The sequence below is a fragment of the Carlito syrichta genome, unplaced genomic scaffold, assembly GCF_000164805.1.
Source record: "Carlito syrichta isolate Samal-C Ts95f unplaced genomic scaffold, Tarsius_syrichta-2.0.1 Scaffold131125, whole genome shotgun sequence".
Classification (NCBI taxonomy): Eukaryota; Metazoa; Chordata; class Mammalia; order Primates; family Tarsiidae; genus Carlito; species Carlito syrichta.
The window spans coordinates 73,110-82,517 of record NW_007075221.1 but is presented as its reverse complement, the minus strand read 5'-3'; the positions used below and the strand labels follow the sequence as shown (position 1 = coordinate 82,517).

The 9,408-nt window shown below is 53.7% G+C and overlaps 1 protein-coding gene across 1 annotated transcript in view; it reads left to right on the top strand.

Moving 5' to 3' along the window:
• The window catches only part of GNS (glucosamine (N-acetyl)-6-sulfatase), a 37,723-nt gene that overhangs the window by 23,944 nt on the left and 4,371 nt on the right, over nt 1-9,408 (top strand). Inside the window, exons 10-12 of the mRNA XM_021708150.1 lie at nt 889-990; nt 7,593-7,700; nt 8,862-8,972. Of these exons, the coding sequence (XP_021563825.1) occupies nt 889-990; nt 7,593-7,700; nt 8,862-8,972 (321 nt within the window). The remainder of the gene's footprint in view (nt 1-888; nt 991-7,592; nt 7,701-8,861; nt 8,973-9,408) is intronic.

Here is a 9,408-nt window from a genome sequence, read left to right as displayed (position 1 = left end):
TCAAGGTCCACTTGTGAGTGAGAACATGTGATACTCAGCTCTTTGTTTCTGTGAGAGATCACTCAGTAGTATAAGCTTTAATTCCACCCAGGTTGTTGCAAAGTTCATGATTTTGTTCTTCTTTCAGATATTCTTATATATTGGATTAAATAACCACACAATGAATTTCACCTGTGTCTTTTTGCTTTACATGGCTGTTGGGAACTTTAAATTCCACGTGTGGCCCCTTGTGTGTGTCCATTGGAGTGTGCTGAGTTAGGCCTGTTGCATACAGGAAGAAAACTGTTAAGCCAGGGTGTCAGTAGAGGACAGTGTCTTCAGTTTTTAGAATGTTTGTTTAAAAACAAAGTTTTATATTCCTTAAGGAAACTTTCAGGGCTGCCTTATTGGGTAAGCTTCCTGCAGCCTTCATACCCCTTGTCAGTGTCACTTGGAGAAACTATAGAAAGAGCTACTAGTCTTCACTGGTGATAGGCGTGCCACCTTGAGACTTTCAGAAATGTTGGAGTCCATCTGAAGTCAAGTTGAGTGAATGTGAATCATCAAGTTGGAAGATGCTTGTATAAAACAATTAAGCCCACATTTGTATCATGATTCATAACAACGCAGGCAATCTACAAGGAGCTTTTTACAGATGTTTTGATTGATAACAGTATGGGTGGAGTAAATATATAACTTCCCAGGGTGATATGTGACAAGCTGCACATTTTCTAAGTTATTACAATTGTATTTGAGTACATGGAATAGTAAGATCAAAGTCAGTGTGGGCTGTGCTGCGCACAAGGTCACAGCAAGTGCTGTTGGTCTCATGGGTGGTGGAGGAGGGCCTGAGAACGAAAAGGAACCCCAGGCTGGTGGTGTTCCAGACTGATGCTTCCTCCCCAACAGATGCTGGTGGCCAACATCGACTTGGGCCCGACCATCCTGGACATCGCCGGCTATAGCCCGAATAGGACCCAGATGGATGGGATGTCCTTGCTACCCATCTTGGTGAGTGTGAAGCCCCCAGTCAGGCCCCAGCCAAGGCAGAAATCTATCCCAGGTGCCTTATAAAGACTTGAACTTTTACATCTTAAATAACAAGAGACATGAGGGGCAGAGAATAGGATTTTTCCTTGATCTTGTTGTGGAACGGCGTTTCAAAAGGCCAACAAGTAGACCATGTGGACAACTCAGAGCTCTGTCTCCCTTCCACTTGCTCCCAGGACACCCCTCACAAGTAAAGAAAGGTGACACACTGGGAAGGTACTTGCACTGTGTGTGAATGGGTCCTCATATGTGAGTTCTGGCAAAGATTAACATCCCAGGTGAAAAATAGACAAAAAGTGACTCATCAACTCTCAAAGAATTAAAACTGGCCAAAATCAATGCAAAAAGATGACTTCAGTGCTAATCAAAGAAGGGGTTACCTGAAGGAGACCTTCATCTGTGAGCCAGCAAAGATTTTTTTTTTTTTTTTGACAGTGTCTCACTCTGTCACCCAGGCTGTAGCACAGTGGCATGCTTACAGCCACCGCAGCCTCGGCCTGCTGGGCTCAGGCGATCTTTCTGCCCCCGCCCTCCCTAGTAGCTGAAACTACAGATGCATGCCATCACACCTGGCTACTTTTTTGATTTATTGTAGAGATGAGGTCTCCCCAGGTTGCCCTGGCTGGTCTTGCACTCCTGGGCTCAGGCAATGCTGTCACCTCCACCTCCCAAAGTGCTGGGGTTATACCCGTGAGCCACAGTGCCGGCTTGCAGAAGTCTTAAGAATTTGGAAGCTACCCATATACTTTTCATAAAAATGTAATCAGTATATAGCCTATCAGGGAGCTAGCTTACCAAGACACATCACTTCAGAGCATCCACAGCTAGCAGTTCTGTTGGGGAATTTATTCTAAGGAGACAAATTCTGAGCTTCTCCTGTGCCTGGCACTACAAAGAGCTTTGTATAAAAATGTACATTTAGTATGAATAGGTGAACGCCGACCACCTCACTGTCCAGTGGGGACTGTTTAAACAGTGGCACAGGTGATCAGTAGAATGTTAAACCATGGCCCAGCGTGGTGTCTCATACCTGTAATTCTAGCACTTTGGGAGGCTGAGGTGAGAGGACTGCCTGAGCCCGCGGTTTGAGAACAGCCTGGGCAACTTGGCGAAACCCCATCTCTATAATTAAAAAAAAAAAAAATAGCTGGGCATGGTGGCGCGTGCCTATAGTTCCAGCTACCTGGAAGGCTAAGGCGGAAGGATCGCCAGAGCCCAGCGGGTCGAGGCTGCGGTGGCCGGGAGCGTGCCACTGCCCTCCAGCCTGGGCAACAGAGTGAGACCCCCAACTTAAAAAAAAAAAGAAAAAAGAATATTAAACCCACACTAGGTGGTATAGTCTGTAGGCACTGACTTGGAAGATGCCTGCCCTGTACCACAGGGAGAAGGGGACGCTTCCTGACAGCCTCTCTTCCCCATTAAAAACGCATGTGAGTATGTTGACGTGCAGAGTCGCTTGCAAGGATCCATAGTCAAATGTTTTACTTGTTCATGGGGACTATGACTGAGTATGACTGCGTCATAAAATTATAGGTGACTCTTTCTCCATGGTTCATCTGAGTCTGTCTAATTTATGAGTAGGTAGTATATGATTCATATGAGAGAAGACACGTAACTCAACGCAAGTTAAACACAGGAAATGCCTGGGAGACCACATTGTGCCAAAGGACGCGCATGTCATCGGCCCTGTGGTTTACCTCGGGCTCCTCCCCTGTCCTTTCCTGCCCCGGAGGGTGATCGCTGCCCCAAATTCATGTTATCGGTCTCTTGCTTTTTTTTAAATAGTTATCATGCAGATCCCTAAACAGCACACCCCGTTGAGGTCTTGTTTTGAGCTCTGAGGACGACATCTCATGGGTGAGTCTGGGCTCTGCTCAGCTCAGCGTTGTTCACGGCCTCCTAATGCTCCATGGTGTGAACACAGCATACTCTGCCTGTTCTCCTGCAGTCCATGGGCACCTGTGCTGTGGTTCGTTTTGTGAACAGTGCAGCCATGGCATTCTGGCACACGTCTCCCATGGACACGTGTGTACACCGAGACCCAGGAACTACACGTGTTCATTTCCACCTTTCTGCAGATATTGCCAAGTTAGTTTACAAAGGGGCCAAGTCAGCTCACCTTCCCACCAGCAGCATGTGAGAACGCCCTTTGCTCTAAACAAAACTGTCAGACAAGTTCGTTTTTGCCCCTAATATGTGAACACAATATTCAGTCTTACTGTGCGTGTATTTGTTTATTAATTATGACTTTTTTAGCAGTTAACTCACTCATCTACAGTGCCCAATTAAATAGTTTTTGGTATTTTCTCAGAGTTGCACTACCATCACCCATAATCTAATTTTAGACATTTTCATCACCCCAAAAGGAAGCCCCCAGACACATGATCTTCCCCCTTGCTCCCTCTCCCCCCCAAGTCGACTTTATGTCTGTACAGAATGTGGACCTGTGTCTCATGTGGTCCTCGGTGACCAGCCTTTTCACTAAGCACGTGTTCAAAGACCACCTATGTTGTAACGCGCGTCAGCACTGCGTTCCTTGTTACTGTCGGATAATCCTTTGCATGAACACACCACAGTTTATTTCTCTGTTCCTCAGATAGACTCTTGGGGTGTTTCCACTTTGGGACTGTTATGAATAGTGCTGCTGTGAGCATTTATAGGGTTTTCTGTGGACACATGTCTGGTCCTCTCAAGGACAAACCCAGGAGTAGACATTGCTGGTTACATGGTGACTTGATGTTGACCCTTTGGGGACCTGCCATCCATTGACCAAAGCGGCCGCCCTGTGTGACGTGTTTCCCCCGACCCACCCTTGCTTTTTTCTGTCTTCATGATTTATGGAGCAGATGCGGAGTGGCATCGCACTGTGGTTTTGACTTGTAATCTTGTCACGTGCCTATTGGCCATTTGCATTTCTTCTTTGGAGAAATGTCCAGTCGGTCGGTCCTCTGCCTGTGTTACTAGTGGGTTATTGATCAGGGTCACTTTCTGTTTGTGCCTTTTGAGTTTCCTCCCTGTGAAGCACCTCTGTGTGTCGCCCGTGGTTTTCCCTGTTTGCAATGTGTCTTTTCCCACGAGACCTGGGGGTGCAGGAATTGACCCTCGGCGTTGTTCCTTTTAGCAGCTCGTATTCTTTGTGTATTACTTCTAAAAACGCTTCTACACTTGGAAGCCAGGAAGCGGTTCTGCTGCGTTTTCTTCTGGAAGTGTTACGGCTCTGCCTCTCCACACAAGCTGTAATGTGTCTAGAGTGGGTGTTTCTGTGGGCTGGGAGCCAGGACTCTCTTCCATGCTCCCCTCCATGGACACTCGGTTGTTTCTTTTGCCCCACGGTTCGTCTGTCCCAACGCTGGTGCCATTTTGTCCTGTAAAGCTTTATAGTTAAAACTCGGCCTGTGTGGGCTCCCCTGTCTCTGCACTCTTCCTGCGGGAGTCCTGGCCACCTCTCTTCCATGTCAGTTTTAAGAATCAGCTTTTCAGACTGTCTGGAAGATGCTGACTTTGGTTGGAATTGCTTTAATCTGTAGATCAGTTAGGGGGAAATATATCTCTTAACTTTCTCCATACAAGTCTTACAATGTGTACCTCATAAATTTCTTTCTTTCTTTCTTTCTTTTTGAGTTGGAGTCTCACTCTGTCACCCAGACTTGAGTATAGTGGCCGCTCCCAGCCACCGCAGCCTCGACCTGCTGGGCTCCAGCAATCCTTCCGCCTCAGCCTTCCAAGTAGCTGGAACTACAGGCGCGCTACCTCACCTGGCTCATTTTGATTTTATTGTAGAGATGAGGTCTCATCAAGGCAGGTCTCGAACCCACAGGCTCAGGCAATCCACTCACCTCAGCCTCCCAAAGGCACGGGATTACAGGCTGAGCCACCGAGCCCGCCTATTTCTAAATAGGAAGAACCTTGATTCACTCTAGGGGTAGCTCTCCTCCTCCTGTGTATAATTTCTCTGCACAGTTCTGGAAGTGCCACTTAGGGCTTGGCTCTTTCCTTTTCCTGTTTTGTTTTTGGAGGTTATGCTGATGAACTACTGATGTTTTAGAGCAGCTAAGTAGCCAGCTAAGTAGCCTCATGGGCTGTTCATTTAAATTAGCTAAAATTAGGCCGGGCACAATGGCTGAAGCCTGTCATCCCAGCACTTTGGGAGGCCGAGGTGCGTGGATTGCCCGAGCCCGTAGGTTCGAGACCAGCCTGGGCAACTTGGAGAGACCTTGTCTCTACAATAAATCAAAAATTAGCCGGGCGTGGTAGCGCGCGCCTGTAGTTCCGGCTACTTGGAAGACTGAGACGGAATGATCACTGGAACCCAGCAGGTTGACACTGGGGTGGCCGTAAGACTCCAGCTCAATAAATAAATAAATTAGCTACAGTTAAACGAGTTTCTGCAGTTGCACCAGCCACGCTACACATGCTCCGCAGCCATCCTGTGAGCCCTGCAGATAGACCCGTTTCAGTCAGAAAGTTCTGCTGTGCTGGAATTGGCAAGCTGGAGCCTGTGGGCTAGATTCAGCCCGCTCTGTTTTTGTAGAGGGCACTGGGCACGGTGGCTCATGCTTATAATGCCAGCACTTTGGGAGCCGAGGCAGGAGAATCACTTGAAGCCAGGAGTTCTAGACTAGCTGGGGCCACATAGTGAGACCCCATCTCCACAAAAACATTAAAAAAAAAATAAGCCGGATGTGGTGGTACACACCTGTGGTCTCAGCTACTGGGGAGGCTGAAGTAGAAGGATCACTTGAGCCCAGGAGTTCGAGACTGCAGTGCGCTATGACCACGCCACTGCACTCCAGCCTGGGGGACAGAGTGAGACCTTGGCTCAAAAAAGCCCTCAAGGAAAACCCAAGTTTGAGGGAGCACAGCATGCTGGTGTGTGTGTTTCAGATGGCTTTCCCGCTGCAGCAGCAGGCTGAGTGGGTAGGCCAGAGCCTCGCCAGCCACAGAGCCTGAGCGTGTCCTCTGTGGCCTTTATGAAACCTGTTCAGCGGCCCTCCAACCTGTGACTCCCAGCCTTGGTCACACATCGGGGTCACTCAGAAAGCTGGAGGCGCACGTGGGGGCCCACCCAGAGGCTCTGCTGTCAGGGGCTGGGCTGGGGGCTGGGCCCAGTCCCCAGGGATTTTCACCACTGGCAATTCAATATACTGCGAGGTTCCAGAGACTCAGACCCGATTTCCAGGTGCTGTTTCCCTTGGGGACCCGGCACTCGGTGGCGTCTCAAGGCTCCCTGGGGCCTGACTGGGAGAGGCTTTCCACCTCTCAGCTTCCGTGGCTCAGGGCTGGCAGCGCAATCCTCCGACGCAGCCACTGACTGGGATGTCTGGGGCCTTGAGCTGCGTGAGACGGTCTCGGCTTCACTGCGGGACGGTGAGCGAAGCCATCGTTCTACCCGGTCCCCCTTTGCGAGCAGCCACAGCGTTCGAGGCCTCGCGCAGGCCGTCACCATTCCCTGCTGGGCTTGGCCAGGTGAAGCGCTCTTCGGAGCGGGGTGCCCAAGCTGGCATTCACCAGACGCCCCTGTGGGACTGTGAGAGCCCCGGGGCGCCTCGCCCCACTGAGAGCTGAGAATCTGCATCTGTGACCAGCACAGCCCTGTGAGAACTCTTCTTAGAGCATCTTCCTGGTTCCTCCATGAGTGTAAACCTCCCGGAATCTTAGGAAAATGCAGGTTTGGGCTTCAGGGCTGGGGCCCGTGACTGCGCTCCCAGCCAGCACCCAGACATGAACGGGAACATTCTTGGCCTCGAGGCACGCTTTTTTCCGGGCTCCTGTCTCCACGCTTCACGCCCTCTGCCTCTGTCTGCCACTGTCCTGACGCCCCGCCTGATGCTGTTCCCGCCCCGCCCTCCCCCGCCTCCCGTTCATGGAGCAGCCAAGTGGCCCGTCCTGGGGCCGGGACCTGCCCTGTGTCCCGCCGTGCTGCCCGGCCTGGCCTCCTCATCTGAGAGCCGCCGGGTGTCCCCCAGCCGTGCTTGTGTTCTTCCGAGCAGCGTGCTCACTCCCGGCCCCTTCACGCCCGCCCTCTGCAGACCTGCCTTGCTGCCCCACTACGGTGGTGGCCGCTCATTTCCCTGTGCAGCCCGGTGTGCAGGGACATTGGTGGTTAGCACGCGCTGAGCCTTTGTGACCCCCGCAGGCAGGGGCTCCCCATCTGGCACACAGCCCTGCTGGGCGTCTGCCACTTGTCCTGCGTCTGTGAGGCTGTGAGCACTCCTAGAACGGTCCTTCCGAGCGCGTGTCCGCTGCGTTACTGACCTGAGTGTGCACTGAGACTCAGGCTCTTGCTTCTGCCTCGCCAGGCTCCGCTCCTGGCCCTGGAGCAGAGCAGTCTTGGGAAGCGACGGTTAAATGCTCAAAGCGTCTGCGCATCACTCGTGAAGGCTGGTGACCACCGGCTTGGCACTCAGCCGCATTCACACGCCCCCGCTGGGGTCCTTTCCTTGAGCCCCCATGTATCCTGTCCAAGTAGTTTGGACTCCCAGGTCCCCCTGAGCAGTGGCGAGTAGCCGTGTGACCTGCGTTGAGTCTCTGCCTCACGGAAGCCGCCTTGCTCTTCCTTCTAGAGAGGGGCCAGCAACCTGACCTGGAGGTCGGACGTCCTGGTGGAGTATCAGGGAGAAGGCCGCAACGTCACTGACCCCACGTGTCCCACCCTGAGTCCCGGCGTGTCTGTGAGTAGTGGCTGGCGTCGGCTTAGGCTGGGGCAATGTCCTCACAGGCAAGACCGAGGACTGGCTTGGACATGTCGCACGGTGAATTCCTTCCTTTGAGTCCTGCCCCTGTCAAGGGACTGTGGGAGGTGGAGACAGACACTGGTGCATCCAGCCATCCCAGAGTCAGAACGTGCACTCCGAGTCCGCCTGACAAGTGCACGGGTCACTTCCTCCTCCATCCCCTAACCCTCCCAAGAGCAGTGGCATTTTTATTAGGGTTCTTCCTGGGGTGTCCGGTAGAAAGGTGGGGCTCCCCCAACCTGAGCTACCATGTGTGCCCCTTGTGGGCAGCAGCGAGGCCGGTTGCAGAGGGGTGGCTGCCACACTGGCCTCGCTCTGGAGAGGGGGAAACAGGCTTCTGTGCGCGTCGAGTCCCCAACACCAGAGTGTTCCGGAGTAGCAGGACCCGGGAAGGGTGTGGCAGGCCCCATGGGGTCGCAGGGGGCGGGGTTGGGCCCCAGTGCGTGTCTGAGCCCCTCTCGCCAGCCCCTGAGCGGCTCCTGCCGGTCCTGAGAGGGGCCTCGTTCTCCTTGCCAAGCCACGCACTTGGCGGGGCTCAGCACAGTCACTGTTGTCGGAAGGTCAGCAGCTGAGGACGGCAGCCGTCTGCAGGCGGAGAGCCACACGCCCTGGGCAGCCAGCCCCATGGCGAGCAGGGCCCCACCTGTGCTTGTTTCCCAGCCCCGCTGGGGGAGGGCTGCTTTTTTTGGGTTAGAGTCTCCCTCTGTCACCCAGGCTGGAGTGCAGTGGCACATTCGTGTCTACCACAGCCTCGACCCAGTGGGCTCAGGCGATCCCTCCACCTCAGCCTTCCAAGTAGCTGGGACTGCAGGCATGCGCCATGACGCCCGGCTAATTTTGTGATTTACTGTAGAGACGGGGTCTTGCCAAGTTGCCCGGGCTGGGCTCCAATCCCTGGGCTCAGGCAGTCCTCTCGCCTCTGCCCCCCAGAGTGCTGGGATGACAGGCGTGGGCCTCTGCACTGAGCCTTCTGCATGAGGGCTTCTGTCCCCAGTTAGACGATGTCTCTGCAGGAACCATGTGGCTTCCCGCAGGTGACTGGATATGTGTGGCTGGGCTGTGGGGGACTGTCTCGCTGACCTCCTCAATGCCCCGCAGCAATGCTTCCCAGACTGCGTGTGCGAGGACGCCTACAACAACACCTATGCGTGCGTGAGGACCGTGTCGTCAGCGTGGGACCTGCAGTACTGCGAGTTCGATGACCAGGAGGTGAGAGGGACTCCCGCCCGGGCCTTTCGACCTGCTCTGTGGCCAGCCTGTTGGCTGGACTCGGTGGCACGAGGGCAGCTCCGAGGCTGCGCCCTCGGGAAGATGGCGACTCTTGTGTCCTCCACTCGGGTTCTCTCCAGTTAGGGGCAACTTCCGTGAGGCTAGGCCTCACGTCTCTGAATCTCTGCTCCTGCCACAGCCGCACACGCTTAAGAAGTATGTTCCCACTGGCAGAGTGATCTGTTCCTGGCCTGTGAGCCTGGGGGTTGGGGTGACAGTGGCCCCTGCACGTGGGGGTGGCGCCGGCTGGAGCGGATCCTGGGGAGCGGTGGGTGCATTCAGCAGGCCAGTGCTGCTCCGACAGACCAGCTCCCGTTCCCTTCCCAATGCCGGCCTGTGTGAGAACTGCTTTGCATGTGACCATGGGAGGGCAGCG